The following is an 18,979-nucleotide window of genomic DNA, read 5'->3' on the forward strand; positions in this document are numbered from 1 at the left end:
CTCGCTGCCCAAAGCTGCGGAGCTGAGCTGCCCCATCCCCAGCTGAGTCAGGAACTCGGCAGCACCCTGCTACCTGGCAGACCACTGGCGCTGTGGGGATAGGGGAGTTAGCAACAGGCAGGTCCTGCTCTCAGGTGGCTGAGCCATCCCCAGGGCCATCTAACGGGCACCCTCTCCTCCCACACATACATGCTGGCTGACCAGCAGGGAATCCAGTTTTCCATGATAAAAAACCCCATAAAAATCTGTTTTTCTGCAATTAAAATGAAACACGGAACTTTACTTTCCCTACCACAATATGGGGAGGGACCAGTGGAACCCCATTTGTCTGATCTAAGGGGACAGGGCCCAGATCGGATAATCAAAAATTTGGATGATCCGGAGAACTTCAGCTCTGGGCCACGGGGCTCCTGCTGTCAGCCTTGCGTGGCAGGGCTCGGGCTTCACCTGACAGCCACAGCCCAAACCGAGCTGCCCACGGCCCAAACCCTGCCACCCAGGGCTGTCGGCCCAAGTCCTGTTGCCCAGAGTCGGGCTGTGAGCCCCAGTTCAGTGAATACAGGGAGCCAGCTGATGGAGACTCGTTAAACAGGGTTCAGAGGTCTCTCTTTTTTCACAAACTGTAAAAAGCCTAATTCAGCATTTTCCCATGGCACACAGCTGTCGAGGCTCCCTGCTGGTCAGCCACAGCCCGGCAGCGCTCATGACACTCGTGCATCAGTCAAGGGCTGTTGTGCAGGCCCAGTGAAGTGCTTACAGATGGAGAGTCCTTCTCTGCACCAGGGCCGTAGCCACGGGTGGGCCTGGGTGGTCCGTGGCCCACTCACTTAGCATCCAGACCCACCCAAAACAGGCAAAAGCCCCCCGAATCCACAGACTGTGGGGGAGGGAGTCGTCCTAGATGGGGGGGTGCCGCGTCAGGGTGGGTCTGGGCAGGGCTAGTGCTGGGGCCGAAGACTGGAGCACCAGCGCACAGTGCTGGCAAGAGAGGGATGCGGCCAGCTGGGCGGACGAACACCGAGCCAGGGTCGGGAGGGGTGGCTGGAGCTCAAACCCCGGTGGGTTCACCCCACAGCCTGTGTGCCCCGGGCAGCCTCATCTTCTGGTGCCTGCTAAGCGGTAAGGACCTGCTAGAGGGGGTGTGGGGAGGCGAGCCCCCCATCCCTCCTGCTCCCCTTCATTGCCTACCCACCTGAAAGTCAGGGCCCACCCAGGTTTCCTGTCCTAGCTACACCACTGCTCCGCACAGCCCCTAGCCTGGAGCAGAGCAGCCAACTCCCAGCCCTTCTACAGACTGTGCTCGAGTCTTCTGCACCCTTCACCACCAAGGCCCCAGAGCCCCCCTCTGCGACGGAGGCAGCTCACTTCCCCAAGACAGCTGAGGGGCTGGACAAGGGAACTTCAGGCAGAGCTGGGAGAGAGCCCAGCACTCTAAAACAGCTGCACCCACTTTGCCACGCTGCCTTTCAGGGGCAGCTGCCACATTATGTGCTTGTCTACCCCATGTGATGACAGATGGGTTTCCGTCCCTTTCCACTGGCCAGATCGCATGGGGAGGTTTAGGAATCTGCCGCAGGGAGTTGTCCTTTAAGTGAGTGGCAGCGGCTTGAGCTTTTAGTGCCAGAGAGCCCAGGCTTGTGCCTTGCAGAGGACCCAGTCCCATTGTTACACTCAGCTATGGAGCCTTTAACCAGTAGGCTGCACCCCGCTGCCAAAGCCGGGCAGCCTCGGCCCCAGCCTGGTCACAAATACCTGTGTGCAGCTGGGGTGCCGTGTGGTTTGTCGCCTTCTCTATGATGATCCTCCTCTCTGATCCCAGCACCCAGCTGTCTGCAGCGATTCCCCTCTGGAAGATGCAGCCCGCGGGGCTGGGCCAGGGAAGGGTGCCCATTCAGGGGAGACAGATGTAAGAATGGTGCCTGTGAAGTGGCTGTGCTTTGGGGAGGGTTGTGTTCAGAGGTGAGGTCACTGTTTGTTTTACTGGTGTATTCTGAGTGTTTTGGTTAATGGGCGCCAACTCGTTCAGAAGAGGGAGGGGCCCCTCCTTAGCCGTTTGCTGGGAGGAGACGGGGATCAGAGAGCCCGGCCTGGGCCAGCTCCCCAGAGAGCAGAACCAGGTTTAATAAATGTGTCTTTCCTGAGAGCCAGCTCTGTGCATGGGGGAGGTCAGCGCTGAGGGGGACCAGCTGCCTTGGGGCGTTGCTAGTAAGCCACAGAGCCCCAGGCCTGCTGGTCACCGGCTGGATCAGCCCAGCGCAGCAGGGATTATTGAGGGACGTTCGGAAACAAGGTGGGCTTGGGGAGGGTCTCAGCTCCAGCTCCTACATCACAAACTCCCCCCAATGCTTTGAAGTAATGGACCAACTCAGCCGGGAGCTGCTGGGGCCATCAGGGAGGCAGAACTGCCCCAGACCTGGTCCCCTGGAGGAGACGCTCCCCATTTATGCCCATATGCAAGTTAGGTGTAAATATACAAATGTTCTCCTTACATAAAATGTTACCCAGGGAGCTGCCCTAAGCTTGGCAGCCAGGGACAGCAGGACGCTCCCGTCCCCAGCTGCAGGAGTCCCAGTGGCCCCTCCCCGTGCTGCAGTCCTGTGGCAGGGGCTCCTGTGCCTAGCAGAGCAGCAGCTGCTGCATGGTTATGGTGTCAGCAGTGGGCTTGGGTGCGCTCAGCTCTCTGCACTAACCCTATGGGCAGACGACCAGCAGCCTCTGATCCCTGGGCCTCGGCCACCCAACACAGCCACCTCACATCCCCGCTCTGAAGCTGGGCCATGTCACAGATCCACAGCTCGGTGTTCGCCTGGGGCCCGGGCTCCCTTCTGCCTTCCCACTTACCTGGGGTTCCAAATGGATGTCAGACCCACCATTTGTGTCTGTTGAACATTGCCTGTGCCACACTCACCCCAGAGGTGGCTGCATTTCAGTGGTGGCTGGATGTAAGCTATGGAAAGGCCAGCAGAGTCCAAAGGGAAAGGGACAGACCTGAACTGGTCGCTTTGGGAACTGCCTTTAAAACTTTTAAAACCAAACCCAAATGACCCCAGAACACAGACAAACACTCCAAGACCCACCCCAAGCAGCCCCCCAAAAAGGAGAGACAGACCCAGTAAGGTGCCCTAGCTGCTGCTGATCTGTATGGTGTGGAAGAAAGATGCCCAGAGACAAGGGTGATGGGCAACAGCAGGCCCAAGCCCTCAGGCTGAGTAAGTTCTGCAGCCAGTTTGGAGAGCACGGCAGGGCCTTCTGCTTCGTGGGGACCCTAGGAACAGATCCAGCACAATGTCCCCAGCCCTGCCAGTGCCCCTCACTCCTGAACCGCAGCCCCCACCTCAACTATTCCAGTCCTGGCTGGAGCCCTCAAGGGAACTGGGCTTTGTAAAATACTCAGCAGTGGATGTTCTGCCCCAGTGCCAAGCAGGGCTCTGCACACACTGAGCCAGACACTGCCCCAGGTGCACGAAGCTGGGAGCCAGATGGCCTCAGTTCTGGTCTCACCTCTACTGACTCCTAGGGATTCTTCTGCACATTTAACAGTTCTCAGTATTCACCAGCACCTTCTCCCCCAAGTATTAGACCCCCATGTTACAGAGATGCTCATAGTGAGGTTACACAAGGTGAGTTTAAGCCAACTGGTAACCGAATCTGAGTCTCTTATTACAGCAGACACAAGTCTTATCCACTCAGCCCCATCACCTTTCAGATTAACTGTGCCAAACATACCTGCTTCAGTTATCCCACCTCTAATCAGTAAAGCACTCTCCTCTTCCAGAGCAAGGGATAGAACCCATGAGTCCTGGCTCCCAGCCCCCCCTGCTCTAACCTACTAGACTCCACTGCTCTCCCAGAGCCACTGATTGAACCCAGGAGTCCCCCCCCCACCCCGCTTTAACCCACACTCCCCACCCAGAGCCAGGAAAAGGACCTAGGAGTCCTAATGCCAAGCCCCCCTGCTCTAACCCACTAGCCCCCACTCCCTGCCCACAGATAGAACCAAGGTGTCCTACTCTCCAGTGCTCTCCAGCTGTCTAACAAACGTGTTGGATATTTTTTGCCCATCTTCAAACAGGGTATCTGAAGGGGAAGCCAGATTGCCAAAATCCCTTCTCCCTGAGTTGCCCATCACCACAGCATCTGGGCCCTCATGTCTCTAAAGAGCTAATTTCCAGATGGCGGGCATGATATAAAGTGCCAGCGCTCCACCGAAAGGAGAATGCTTGTTTGGTGTCCCTTGGCTGACACTGCGCCCTCCTGGGATCACCTTGCCCCACAGACCTGGACCAGGGTGGCGGGCAAGGGCACCCTGGGGCTGGCAGAGAGAGAGCTGTGAGGGTCAACCCCAGCCCCAAGCTACTCTAGGACAGAGGGGCGAGGCCAGCCAGGTATGGTGGGCACACAGCCCTAGCCCCGCTGCTCCGAAGGGCACTCATCTCCCCAGCACCGACACAGACAGTTAGACAGACAGACACTGGCTGCCTCCTGTGGCTATAAAATGCCAGGGTGGCTAGTAGGCCCTGGCCATGGCTTCCCAGGCCCTTCAGGGTTCTAGGCCAGCGTTATCCCAGGGAGGGGACCTTTCCCTACTGTCGGCTGCCCCCTCCCCGTGGGGCTGAGCCTGGGGACAACAGCGCTGTGGGGAGCCTGGCTCCAGTTAATGGGTGTCATGAGCGGAGCGTGACCCAGCGATTTCCCATCAGCCCAGCACTGGGTATGTGCCACTGCAAAGCTCTGGGGGCCTGGGTGAGGGGCCCTACCCTGAGCCCAGCCCAGGGCATGCGGTGCCAGCAGCACCTTCACCACAGCTGGAGTCTGGGGGCCTGGGTGAGTCTCTGCCAAGGGGGTGCAGCTGGGCCCCCAGCTGAGGCCAGGTCTATGGGCCAAGCCTGGCTGGGCTGTGCGGGCAGGGCTCCCCGCAGAGCAGGCCGGTGAGATGAATGCCCATAACCATCCCAGTCATGGGAAAGGCTGAACAAGGGCGACCACGATGCGGATCGAACTCCGGGGCTTGTGAAGATCCCGCCTGGGACCCGGAGTCGCGTGGCCTGGAAACCAGCCCCGCAGCACTGGCGTGTCGGAAATTAGGCCTAAGTGGTGGACAAATGAATGGGAGCACCAGTGAGTCCCTCCGCCACTCCCTAGTGTTGGGCTCTTTAAAGGAAGAGCCTTTGGAGGCCGGGGGTGGGGCCGGAGGAGCAGCCGGATGGATGTGACCACACCAAGAGCTGGCTGAAAGGAGGGGAAGGGGCGAGCGGTGCCATCCTGGCTGCCATGGGACCCACCAGCACCCTGCCGACCCTGACAGACGCCCCCAGCAGCCCTGCTCTCGTGTGCGCTAAACACAGGCAGGCGGACAGTGGGCGGCCGGCACTTCAGGCTCCTGACCCCTCCCAGCCCGTGAGTCTGAGCTCGGGTGGCTGGCCTGAGTCTCTGTCCACCCTGCTCGTTCGCACGCCAGCGCAAGTGGGTCCGCCTGGGCCAGGGGCTCGTGGACACACCCAGAGAGGGACCCTCTGCCTGTCTGCCCGGGCCGGGGGCTCGTGGACACACCCAGAGAGGGACCCTCTGCCTGTCTGCCTGGGCCAGGGGCTCGTGGACACACCCAGAGAGGGACCCTCTGCCTGTCTGCCTGGGCCAGGGGCTCGTGGACACACCCAGAGAGGGATCCACTGCCTGTCTGCCTGGGCCAGGGGCTCGTGGACACACCCAGAGAGGGACCCACTGCCTGTCTGCCTGGGCCGGGGGCTCGTGGACACACCCAGAGAGGGACCCTCTGCCTGTCTGCCTGGGCCAGGGGCTCGTGGACACACCCAGAGAGGGACCCTCTACCTGTCTGCCTGGGCCGGGGGCTCGTGGACACACCCAGAGAGGGATCCCCTGCCTGTCTGCCCGGGCCAGGGGCTTGTGGACACACTCAGAGGGGGACCCACTGCCTGTCTGCCCGGGCCGGGGGCTCGTGGACACGCTCAGAAGGGGACCCACTGCCTGTCTGCCTGGGCCGGGGGCTCGTGGACACACCCAGAGAGGGACCCTCTGCCTGTCTGCCTGGGCCGGGGGCTCGTGGACACACCCAGAGAGGGATCCCCTGCCTGTCTGCCCGGGCCAGGGGCTCGTGGACACACCAGAGGGGGACCCACTGCCTGACTGCCCGGGCCGGGGGCTCGTGGACACACTCAGAGGGGGATCCCCTGCCTGTCTGCCCGGGCCAGGGGCTTGTGGACACACTCAGAGGGGGACCCACTGCCTGTCTGTCGAGGGCGGGGGCTCGTGAACACACCCAGAGGGGGACCCCCTGCCTGTCTGCCCAGGACTGGGGGCTCATGGACACGTCCAGAGGGGAACCCACTGCCTGTCTGCCCGGGCCAGGGCTCATGGACCTGCCCAGAGGGGGACCCACTGCCATCAACACCTCCAGCTAAATCCCAAACACCACATGGGACATGAGACTTTGTGTCTCCCCCCCCACCCCACCCCCGCACACCCCGCTGCCATGTGTCTCTTTCCCTTCCCCATTATACTGCTCCTCTTTTCTCACCTCCCTGTTTACTGTCTGGCTCATCAGAGTCTGGCTTCGCTGCCAAGACGCTATATTTTGCAACACGGCTGCAAGCCTGAGCCCAGGGGAAGAGAAGAGCAATGTCCCAAGTTTGACGGGTCTCGGCCTGGCTCATCAGCCTGTGGGCCAGGGCGTAACACTGCAAAGGAGAGAGACGCTGCTGGTCTCCTTCCCCTCTGTGGGCGTTTGTTTTGTTTTGTCTGCAGGGAAACGGGATGGACTTTAACAACAGCATCAGCAGCTCCAGCCCAGCTCAGCCAGCGGCTCCGTCCATCCCCCCAGCTTCCCCTCCAAGGCCAGTTACTCCCATGGCTGGTCCATCCAGGAGTCTGCCAGTCAGACACGGATTTTCTTGTCACCCGCCTCGCTGAAGGCCCGGGGCCGGGCATCAAGGGGCGCTGGTCTGAGAAAAGCCTTTAATACCTTACAGCTCAAAGGCTTTCACTGGCTTTTCTTCTTCCCCTGGGCTTTCATACAGACTTCCCGGGCTGTTCTGGGGGCGTTTGCCATGGCACTGCCCAGCTGAGAGCTCTGATAACCAAACCCCGAACCGTGTCTGATGCTGGACGCAGACTGGGGCATGGTGACCCCTTGCACTTATTGAACCCATATATTCCATTTAAAGTAATACAACAGCACCCCCTGGGGGGCAGGGGATGTCAAGGTATGGGCACCCCTGGTGCAGGGGATGTATAGGGTATGGCACCCCTGGGGCAGAGGACATGTGGGGCATGAACACTCTGATGGGGGAGGGGTTGTGTGGGGTATAGGCACCACCTGGGGGGGGATGCATGGGGCATGGGCACCTAAAGCCCTTGGTAAATCCATCCCTGTCTGTCCATGAGGCCTGGGCAGGGCTTGGCGGGGATCTATGCTCTAACACTCCCCCCAGCTGTAACTCTCAGAGCCCCCAGCCCTGCCCCGGGTTAGGATCCCTGCAGGGGCAACCTGTCCCTCCCCGGTGCATCCCCATCTCCCCTGCTGTCGGGGGTTCCCCCAGCCCTCGCCTACCCGGACAGGGGGAGGGGAAAGTGGAGAAGTGAGGCAGAGTCCTACCCGAGCCTGCAGGGCAGGGCATGGTGGCAGCCAGGGCCTTACCGTGCTGAATCCCGGGAACAGGCCCACGGCTGGCTGCGCCTCCATGGGGAAGGGCAGGAAGTGCTTGATGTCCAGTGGTGGCTGGATCATGGCGGGGGGCGCGCGCAGCATGGTGGGGAGCGGGGCTGCCCGGCTCAGGCTCCCTAGACAAGAGACAAGGAGAGAGTGTTAAGAGCAGCATGGGGGGGACCGGCGGGAGCCACGTCTGCAGTGTGTGTGTGGGGGGGATTCCCATCATCCGCAGGGATCCAACGTTCAGCTCCCAAACCACAGGCCCTGGGAGCAGCAGCTGCAACCTGCAGCTGGACACCAGGGAGTGCCAGGCTCCCACACATGCTAAACAGCCTGGGGCAGAAGCTCACCCTGGGGTGATGGCCTGGCCCATAGGTGCTGGAACTGGCGGAAGGGGGGTGGCCACACACCAGGCTCAAAGTGGTTTCCATCCTAGCCAGGGTTTACGGTTTGGTTCAACGGTTCGCAGCCCCCCTGGCCTGACCTGCCTGCGGAGGGAGCCCCCAGGACGGGGCAAGGGACTCTGGCCTGGTTGGCCCAGGCAGGATCCAGGCCTGAGCCCCTCAGGCCAGCCTCCAGCCTCCTGGACCAGTCTGTGCCAGGCCTGGGAGCGGCTTCCTGATTGCAGCACCCAGGTACATTGGCCACAGGGCTGGGGCCAGCCCTCTGGGTGCAGGCGAGTGTTCCTCACTCCCCCACCAGCGGGCAGAGCCTGGCCCAGCCCTGAAGGGACTCAGAGACCAAGAGGGAGTTAACCCCGAACACGCTGGGCTTTCACAGCAAGCCAAACAGGCTGCGAGTCGGGACTGAGGGGCACCGGCAGAGCTGGGTGTGGGGGACCCCAGGGCTGGGATAACAGGGGACTATGGGATGGGGCTGAGCAGCACTCGGGGGACAGTGCACACACGTGTGTAAGCGTGCATATTTTTCCACTTGCAGGTGAACATGAGTGGGGGTTCCATGTTAGCATGTGTGGCGGGGGACACGTGCCCATCTGCGTGCAGCACAGTCTGGGAGGGCCAGGGCAAGTGGCACTCGTTGGGGTGTGGCCGGTTGAGAGGCGCCCGTCTGGGTAGGGCCAGGTGAGAGGCCTGTCTGGGTCTGTCCGGGTCTCTTCATCTCCAGAAAGGCCCCGTGGAGCCGAGCTCTTTAATCCCCTCCCCTACTCTGCACAGACACCGCAGGGCTCTAGGCTCTGATCCCCACTTCCTGTCTTGGTGGCGTGGTGCCCCCTGGTGGTGGGACAGGGCAGTGCAGTCCTGCTCATGCCTGCTGATAAGGACAGGGGCTGCTCTGGCTGAGGCTGTGCTGGGAGTCTGGTAGAGCAGAGGGCGAGGGACCTGCACCTCAGGTCACGGGCCAGTGGAATGATCTCCCAGAATGTACTGCAGCAGGCCAGCCATGCTGTACGCATGCTCCCACATGCATGGCCATGCACCCCTGACACACGACGGGCCCCCCTTGCACACGTGATGCTCGACGGCCCCCCCGCGCAACTGTGTGCTCTGGCACACACTGTGACGTTGACTCTATATGATTTTATGAAAGTATGCTGATGAGTGTGAATATGATATACACTGTTCTCAGTGGTAGCTGATAACAGAACAAGGAGTAATGGTCTCAAGTTGCAGTGGGGGCGGTTTAGGTTGGATATTAGGAAAAACCTTTTCACTAGGAGGGTGGTGAAACACTGGAATGCGTTACCTAGGGAGGTGGTGGAATCTCCTTCCTTAAATATTTTTAAGGCCTGGCTTGACAAATCCCTGGCTGGGATGATTTAGTTGGAGATCGGTCCTGCTTTGAGAAGCGGGTTGGACTAGATGACCTCCTGAGGTCCCTTCCAACCCTGATATTCTATGATTCTATGATTCTATGAAAAAAGAAAAGGAGTACTTGTGGCACCTTAGAGACTAACCAATTTATCTGAGCATAAGCTTTCGTGAGCTACAGCTCACACATCCGATGAAGTGAGCTGTAGCTCACCAAAGCTTATGCTCAGATAAATTGTGGCACTAAGGTGCCACAAGTACTCCTTTTCTTTTTGCGAATACAGACTAACATGGCTGTTACTCTGAAACCTATGATTCTATGATGTAACTAAAATATGCTTCATGCAAAAGGTCTCTTGTAAGGTATCATTACAAAGCTTATAATCTACTGAGTGTGGGCATCCTATTTGTATAAATGTATCACTCTTGTATCTGAAATTAGAAATATGAAATATAACTCTGAGGACCTATTGTAATTATGCAAAGAGTGAGCCATTAATGGTGGTTTGGAATCTTGATGGCTCCCATCAGCCAGGACAATTGACTGTGGATGGCTCTGTTTGCAGGACGGCCTTCCTGTGAGTCAGGCTGGGAGGAATGACGGCTTGGGATCATGTCACCTGAACTGGAATCCATCTTTAACCTGGTGTTTTTTCATTGAGAAGGAGGGGTGGGAACCCAGAGGGGCAAAGGATTCCTGCCTTGTGCCAAAGATGTATAAGGGGGTGGAACAGAACAAAGGGGGCTGCAGTCATGAGAAATCCCCTAGCTACCACCTGAGCTGGAACAAGGGCTGTACCAGGGGAAAGAATTGTGCCCAGACTAGGAAGGCGTCCAGTCTGTGAAAGAAACTTATTGAAACATCTCTAATGGTGACATTTTTATCTGTATTCAGTTTGATTAGACATAGATTTGCGGGTTTTATTTTATTTTGCTTGGTAATTCACTTTGTTCTGTCTGTTACTACTTAGAACCACTTAAATCCTACTTTCTGTATTTAATAAAATCACTTTTTACTTATTAATTAACCCAGGGTGTGTATTAATACTTGGGGGGGAGGGCAAACAGCTGTGCGTATCTCTCGATCAGTCTTATAGAGGGCAAACAATTTCTGAGTTTACCCTGTATAAGCTTTATACAGGTAAAACGGATTTATTTGGGGTTTGGACCCCATTGGAAGTTGGGTACCTGAGTGTCAAAGACAGGAACACTTCTGTAAGCTGCTTTCAGTTAAGCCTACAGCTGTTAGGGGACGTGGCTCAGACCTGGGTCTGGGTTTGCAGCAGGCTAGCGGGGATGGCTCTGACCAGGCAGGGCACTACCAGGGCAGGAAAGCAGGGGCAGAAGTAGTCTTAGTACATCAGTTGGCAACCCCCAGGGTGTTTCTGTGATCCAGCCCGTCACACACACCACACCCCAGCAGCAGCCCCACGCAGCAGAGGGGCCTGGTGGAGGGGAGGTAGCTGCCCTACAGCTCTGCAGGTGCTCTGCACTTTGGCTCAGTCGCACCTGTGCACCTTGGGAGGGCAGCTGGGCCTGCCCCTGAGCGCAGCCCCAGAGGGTATCTCTGAGCTTGTCTTACCAGTTACCTGGCAGAGAACGGGGGCACTAAGGCAGAGAGGCTGCAGGGCCTCCTGGCATTGCCAACCCCTGTGGGCAGGTCCTGGCTGGCAGGCCAAAGGGTCCTGCAGCGATTACTGCTGGGAACCCAGGCCCTGGGGGGCAGAGGAGTGGCTGGCAGTGCCCCTGGCAGCACAGCTAGCTGAATGTGTCTGGGGAGGTGGGATGGGGGTGGGCAGCCCCCTTGGTCCGGGCTGGGTCGAGCGGGCTGTGCTGCTCAGGCAGCCGCCGTGCAGGGGAAATGCCTGCCCCAGTGCAGCGCGATTAGAGCTGCAAAGCCCTTTGCAACTCTCCCCCCGCTCTCACCCCGGAGTCCCAGGCTCAGGGTGGTGTCTCTGTCTCGGGGGCATCCCCTCCCCTCCCACACCCTAGCATCACCAGAGAGCCCCCCACACCCTGGCAAGGCCTGGGATCTGCCAGCAAGAGCCAAACCATCACGGTCAGTTTTGCTTCCCTTCCCTGGACAGTTGCAGCTGGCGCTGGGCTCCCAGCACCATGGGGGGCTCCGGGACCATGTTTCCTCTGGTCAGAACCGCCCGGACTAGCAGCGCAGGCGCGGCCCCACTGCAGCCCCAAGCTGATCTGAGGGCCAAGGCCAGGCTGCCCTATGACATGGGGCTGGAGGGACGGGTCCCACTGTGCCGGGGGAAGCACACCCACAGGGCTAGCCCAGCACCTCGAGGGGAGCCCCCAGGAGTCCTGCACGAGGGTCTGCCCACCCACCCCCCCCGACAGACTCAGGCCAGCTGCTGGGCCCTGCCCCACATCATAGCTCCAATGGCTCCCTACAAGGGGAAGGGGGAAGGAGCATTATTACCCCCATTGTTCTACTGGGACACTCAGGTGGGGGCAGCATCTCACACAGCAGAGAACCCAGGAGTCCTGCCCCCAGCCCGGCACCTTACCCATGTGAGCACCAGCCCCATCAGAGCAGATGGGAAATCCCCTGGCCCACCTGTTGTCAGGAGAAGGCCATGGGGGCAGCACGGCCTGGCTAACAGCCCCGGCCAATCCTGAGCGGCAGGGAGGGGTCGGGGACACAAGCGGGAAACCCAGCGCAGCCGAGGAAAAGGGGGCAGAGGATGGGCTGGAGCTGGAGCTCAGGGGGTGCAGAGCATGGTGCCTTGAGCCCCATGTCCCCCTGCCCCCCAAATCAAACCCAGGGGCTCATTTAGCCCACTAGCCCCCTCCTCCCCCGCCCAACCATACCCCACCAGCCCCATGGGCCCAATAGCCCAGTATTTCCCTTCCACCACTAATGCCACAGATCAGATCCTTCTCCCTGAGTACCCACTGCTCCCCTGCCAGCCATGCCCATGCCATGCCCATGCCAGCAATGGGCCCATCTAACCCGGAGTCCTGTCCTCCCCTGCGCCCTGCCCCTCCCCACTCGAGCACGGCCCCAGCGAGTCCATGCTGGCTCCGGTACAGGGTGCAACCCCCACCGCCCCGCCCCAGTTCAGTCACGGAGCCAGACAACGACCTGGTTTCTGATCCCCCATCTCGGGGGCGCCGGAGTCAGCAGAGACCCGAGGGACTGAGCATGAGAGCCTAGGGGTGGAGGTCAGGAGAAAAGTCCCAGAGACAATAGGCGTCGGGAGAAAGTCCCCAAGGTCGGGGGGGAGGGGCGAGAGGGAGAAAGGCCCCAAGGCTGATCTGAATTCCCACCCCAGCACTCTCGCCCCCTGTCCCTGCAAACCCCTCCCTGTCCCCCGGGGTTTGGCCGCGAGACTGATGGGTTGTGAAACGTGAGGGGGCTGGGAGTGACCTGGCCCGGACTGAACATGCTGCAGACCCAGGCACCGAGGTCCCTGCAGCAAACCCTGCTGGGGTCTGTGAGTGGACGCCTGTGCCGGGCGCTGGACGTCCACACCACCGCTAGCCAGCCTGGGGGAACAGACACTCCTGGCACCCTCTGCAGGTAAAGTGGAGGCGGCGTGTACCCATGCGCCTACCTGCTGGCCAGCTAATCTGCATATGCTGCTCTCTGGCTCCCCTATAGGTAAATGGGGACACTGAATGGCTCCCTGTATTTGCATCCAGGTCATCGTGTCATAAAGCGCCCCGAACTACCTGAGTGCCATGCTGACCCTATGCTGCTGGGTAGGGGGGGCGGGTACGAGAACATCCTGCAGGTTAACCTAAAGGGAAGTGGCCACCCTACGCTGGGAGGCTGCGGGGGAGGCAGAGTGCCAAGCCTAAGGCAGTTTCCTGATGTGGCGGGGTGCTGCAGAGTGGGCAGCTGCGAGCTCCCTCAGGGGGTGGGGGGCATGAAGCATCCCACAGCCAGGCGCTAAGAGCAGCAGCCCCTCCAGTAACGGGGGCTCCAGCCCCCGGCTCTGTGGTAGCACCACAGAGTGTGACGGGATGGCCAGGTCTGGGATTGGAGAGAAGCGGGTGTTCAGGGAGGAGGCCACGCAGCAGAGCTGGGTGATGGCAGTTAATGGCAAAGCCCTCATAATCCCGCACATTGCTGGGCTGGGCTGGGGGTGAAATCGGGGCTGGGAAGCAGCTGGAGCCTCCAGCCAGCTGGCGTGGCTGCTGCTTTAGCTCCGAGCCGGCTGAACCTGACTAGGGGCCTAAGTGTTAAGTTTTGAGAACTTCGGATCTGAAAATCGGGTTGGGAGGGGGGAGGGGAATTGAGCCACCTGTTATTGGAGGGGCTGCTGCTGCTATTAGCACCTGGCTGCAGTGTGCCCCCTTCCCCCCCCCCCCCCCAACAATCCCACCCACTGAGCTCAGGGTCTGGATAGACAAGATGAACCAAGGAACATCATTCTCCCTAATTCCCCCTCAGGGCAGCCAGGGAGCTCTGTGCCCCCCTCGCCATGCGGCTCTTCGGCTACGTCTCCAGTGGGGGGAGGTCGGCCAAGCCCAGTGGGCCGGGCGTGGGTTTTCACTGGGAGCTTGGCCGACGTAACCTTTCAGTGCAAACCAAGCCCTAGAGAGATTCGGTGACTTCCTGGGCCCAGTCCCCCGAGCCCAGCACAAGCCCAACCTGCCTCTCTCATCCGCACTGTTTTCAGCCTGCGAAATCTCACTGGCTGGTTACCCCACAACAAGCTTGTAAAATCTCCTCCTTCAGTGGCTGGGCCAAGCAAAGATAACAACCTACTGCCACTGCCGCTGCTGCCAGCTAACAGAGCCACTCCTGCAGCTCCAACAACAGAGCCCTTGCTTCTAGCCCAGCACCCAGATTCAAGCGCAGCCAATGACAGCAGGTTACACTCACCCTGGGCATCACAGTCACCCCAACAGCCAGCCACATGCCTCCCCTGAGCACTCGCTTCTCAGCCCCAACAGCAAACGCCAGAGCCCATGTAACCTCCCAGCCCCTGGGCTGGGCACAGCAGGGTTGGATCCGCTTTTGCAGGCCTGAGAGATGCTGCTTCCCTCCAGCTCCTACTCACAGCTCAGCTCCTGCTGCCCACAAAGGGGAACTGACTCCCCCCGGCCCCCGCCTCTGCACAGCACCTCCCAATGAGCACAGCGGTGGGGGCTGAGCTGTGCTCATGGGTGGCCCCCTCGATGTGCAACCAGGGCATACACGGAGCAGGGGGCTCCCTCCCTCATCAATGGGCGCTAATTAGTCCCTGTCCTTAAGGTAACGACCTTTCTCCACCCCAAAGCACATTCCACTCAGGGATCTGCACTATTTTGCAGCCCCCTCTGGGGCGGAGCATGACAGCCACTGATCCATCCGCAGCAACACCCTGCAGGGACAGAGCCAGGGGTGCAATAGCCAGAGATGGAATCTGCACCAGCTGCTTCCCTTTGAAGGCACGTCATGAGAGCGGGCAGGGACCAGGACTCGGAGCCCCGAGCCTGAGGGGGTTGCCCATCCCCCATAGATGCAGCTCCTGCGGCAGTAGTGTGGGAGTGTGCGGTGGCCGTCATGGTGCAGAGTTCCTTAGCCCAGGCGAGGTGCCGGCACACGGTGCAGACGCAACCCCAAAGGCCTGGGTGACATTCGGAGCTTCGTTTGCTGGGGGCAGGGGGAGCAGCTCCCTCCCACCCCACACAGGGCCACCCCACCCTGTGCTGTCGGGATCCATTCACAGTGCAAGTCACCCTTGGCCTCAGTGGCTGAGCATGAGAGGCAGAGACATGGGGGACGTTCTTCTACCCTGAGCCAGGGGCCCTCCCTAGCAGGGCACTTCGAACGTGGCTGGGCACAGGAACAGCTGCTCTCGGGAGGACCTGGTGCTCTGGCATCACCACAGCTGGGGAATACGGCCCTTGGGTATCTCTTAGGAGAATTGATCCCTGCTGATCCCCGACCCCACTCTGTACAGCACAGCGCCCCCTGCTGACCCCCGCCCTGCTCCCTGCAGCACCATGCCCTCTACTGAGCCCCCGCCCCACTCCCCGCAGCACAGTGCCCCCTGCTCACCCCTGCCCTGCTCCCTACAGCACAGTACCCCCTGGTGAGCCCCTCGCTCCCTGCTGCACAGCGCCCCCTGCTGAGCCCGCTACTGGCTGGGCCCCTTACAGTCTGCTGGGTCAATCCAGTGTGTTGGGCTCTGGCCGGGGGAGCTGCCAAAGGGGCAGCACAGCCCCCTCCTCGATCAGGTTGGGTGCCAGCAGCTGCCATGGCTCAGAGCAGCTCTGCGGCTGCTGGGGGTGGCACATTGGCGAGATGCCTGGGGGACTGAGGGCCTGGGACACAGCCGGGGAGTGGAGCAGATACTGATCCAGGGCCCCCTCTGAGACTCAGCTCCCAGCCCCACCACCCCCCCAAGCGCCCCCCACCCAGCTCAGAGCCCTGCACCAGCACAGGGCCCAAATGCAGCTGTGGCTCTGCCCCACAGTGCCACTCGGGGAGGCAGGAGGGGGCTGGCACATGAGCCCTGTCCAGACCCCCAGGCAAAGCCACCAAGGGTTCCCCTCTGGGGGTGGGGCAGCTAATGAGACCAGCTCCCCTAACAAGGCTGCTCGATGGGTTAATAAAAAATGACACCACAATTCCCACGGGGGCGGGGGTGGGGGTGGGGCGTGGCAGCTCTGACAGGGTCTCGGAGGTGAGGGAGCAAGGCTGGGGCTTGGGACGGGCCTCCAGGCTGTTAGCTCCCCAGAAGGTGAGGGTGGGTGTGATGGGCAGGGCTGTCCCCAAGTCCCAAGGATGGGCAGAGAGTGAAGGGGTGGATGGGACTCCTGGGTTCTATCCCCGGCTCTGGGAGGGGAGTGGGGTCTAGTGGCTAGAGCAGGGGTGCTGAGAGTCAGGACTCCTGGGTTTTGTCCCCAGCTGTAAAATGTGCTAGGCACATCCCTGCCCCTCCCTGTGCCTCAATTTCCCCTCTGATGCAATGGCCCAGCTGGAAGATGCTGCGAAGGGCCCCATTGTTGCTGTTCACTGCTTCTTCTCCCACCGCTGGCAACAAGTGCCCCTTGCAAAAGGGGCTGAAACCAGCTCCTGCCTCCCCGGGCAGAGACCCCCGTCACGCTGACACATGCATCCGCTGCACCAGCACCAGTTCCCCACACACTGGGTACCACCCAAGCCTGTGAACCTGACAGTGCCAGATACCTCAGTGCAGGGGGCGCAATCTGTGACCCCCAGTCTGCATCGGAGACGAGTCTGCAGAACCCGACCTGCAGCCCCCTGTCATCCCAGCCCTGCCCCCAGCTCTGCTGTTGCCCCTCAATCCCGACCCATAGCCCCCTGCCATCCCAGCCCAGCCCCCCAGCTCTGCCATTGCCCCTCAGTCCTGACCTGCAGCCCCTTGCCATCCCAACTCTGTCCCCCCAGCTCTGCCAATGCCCCTCAGGCTAAGCCACAAGTGCCCCAGCATCTCCAGGCCCGTGTCTAAGCTGGGTCATCCCCACCCCTGGGGGTCACTCCCCTTGGATCAGTGACGAGGCTCCAGGCTGGTGCTGCCCCTGCCCTGAGTATCGACGAGCCATTCATCAGTTCTCCTAGCAAGACTCCGTTGCAGGGACTCGGCCCTACCCGGATGCCGGGGTCCCTGGCACTGGTCACCAGGGAGCTGTCACTGAGGCACATCTATGCCCCAATGCCCTGTAACCCCTGCAACCAGGCGACCCCCAGCTGGGCCAAGGCCCTTGGACCGGCTGCCCCACATCCCTCAGCCAGGAGACGCGCTTCCCCAGGGCCCTGGCCCCCTGCATGGGCCCTGCCACTAGAGGGTGACAGGGGTCCCTTCTCCCATGCTCAGTGCCAGCGTGTTACGCTAGGGGGCACTGTGGAGACCAGGCTCCCCTCCCTCCACAGCCCAGACACAGTAAACAGCCCCCCAGCCACCAGGGAGGGGTCAAAAAGCAGCATGGGTGTGGGAGAGGCCTGATCACCCCTCCCCCACAGCACCTCCCCTCCCTCCTGCCCAGAGCTCCGACTGCTGAAGCTAGAGCCCTGGCCCCCGCCAGCGCCCTGGGGTGACCTCCGCCTCCCAGCCCCCGCCCTGCCTGCCCCTCCAATCATCGTTGCGGCGGCTCCAAGCAAAGCGGTGCTGTGGGGGGGCCAGGCTGAGGGAGTCAGCCTAGGTCCAGCTACCAAGCGTGGCGGGTGCTGAGCTGAGCAACCCTGACAGGCATGACAGGAGACTCCAGACGCCCATTGTCCAGCTAATCTGCCCGCTCCCGGGCCAGGCACCGAGCGCTTACCTGCGCAGGCCGGGTCCCTGCTGCTGCCCCCGGCGCTGGGTCTGGACAGGGCTCGGCTGGGGACAGAACCCGGTGTCCCCTTCTCCCGCCCGCCCGCAGCCGCCCCTCCTCCCCGGTCGCTAACGGGCTTTGGGAACAGCAGCCAATTAAAGGCGCTCAAAAGTGGGGCAGGCGTGCGGCGGGGGGGGTGGGGGGGCGGGGAGCCCGGCTTAGGAGAGGCGTGACGGGAGATGACAGCTCGATTCCCTGGCCCCACAGCTGCCCGCGTGCCGGCTCCCACGGCCCAGCGGGCAGCCTGGCATGGACACGCGGGGGTGGGGGGCACTGATTCCATTGCTGCCCAAGCCCCACACAGCACGGACATCGAGGGGATCAACTGCAGAGCCAGGGGCAGAGTCGGGGGCTGGGAGCCAGGACTCCTGGGCTCTCTCCCTGGCTCTGAGAGGGAAGTGGGGTCTAGTGGTTACAGCGGGGGGTTGGGACAGGAGCCAGGACTCCTGGGTTCTCTCCACAGCTCCTGCTCTGCATCTCCGTGGTTGATATTCCGGAGAGGCCTCACCAATGTGTGGGAAGCAAGTTCAGTTCATGACCTTTTGCAGAGCCTGCCCCTCCCCCACCCCAGAGGCCTCCCTTCTCCTGCTCCTGCCCCACTCAGGCAGGGCGGTGGGGGGACACTTGCGGTTGCTCAGCGCAGACAGAGCTTGCAGGGGCAAGAGATGGGAGCGATCCCCGTCCAGCCAGCTGCTCGAACCTCCTGAATCTGCGCGGCGCTGCCCCTGGGACCAGACTTCCCGGAGTGGAGGGAGGGGCAGGAGAATTGCGGAGTCAGGCCAGAGCCCGGGGGTCCCAGCTCCTGCTGCCAGGAACGGCCATAGATCCTGTGGGGCTGAACAAGCCCCAACCACACAGCACGGCCCCCTTGCCAGAGTCCTAATGCCAGGGGAGAGCGCCGGGGAGAGCGCCCCCTGCTGATCCAGCTTCCTGCAGCACAGCCCCCAAGTGCCCTACTGACTGCCAGGGGAGAGCGCCCCCTGCTGAGCCCCCACCCTGCTCTGTGCAGTGGCCAGCTTTGCCCTGGGAGTCTCTACTCCGAGCTCTGTGGCCCGTCCAGGCTCACACCCAGCTCCTATCAGCCCCTCCCCCGTGCGGGCTCTCTGCAGATTGCGGGCCTGAAGGACTCTGGTTCTTGGGTTTCTCTAAGTACCTGTTTTGTGGGAATCTGTGCCCCCCACCCCTCCCCGCTTCCCCCATGGCCCCCCACATTCCCACCCCCCCTCCCCACAGCGGGGCTGTGCACTTGCTA

The 18,979-nt window shown here is 61.1% G+C and overlaps 1 protein-coding gene across 2 annotated transcripts in view; it reads right to left on the reverse strand.

The window, feature by feature from the left end:
• ZNF385A (zinc finger protein 385A) overlaps positions 1–14,409 on the reverse strand; it is a 46,772-nt gene extending 32,363 nt beyond the window's left edge. Inside the window, exons 1-2 of one of the 2 annotated variants that reach the window (XM_043532933.1) lie at positions 14,288–14,409; positions 7,613–7,797 (exon numbers count right to left, since the gene is read on the reverse strand). In XM_043532933.1, the coding sequence (XP_043388868.1) occupies positions 7,613–7,765 (153 nt within the window). In that variant the 5' untranslated portion in view covers positions 7,766–7,797; positions 14,288–14,409. The remainder of the gene's footprint in view (positions 1–7,612; positions 7,798–14,287) is intronic. The other variant, XM_043532934.1, reaches the window with a different exon arrangement.
• Positions 14,410–18,979: the final 4,570 nt, after the last annotated feature.

The sequence above is a fragment of the Chelonia mydas genome, chromosome 20 (genome assembly GCF_015237465.2).
Source record: "Chelonia mydas isolate rCheMyd1 chromosome 20, rCheMyd1.pri.v2, whole genome shotgun sequence".
NCBI lineage: Eukaryota > Metazoa > Chordata > Testudines > Cheloniidae > Chelonia > Chelonia mydas.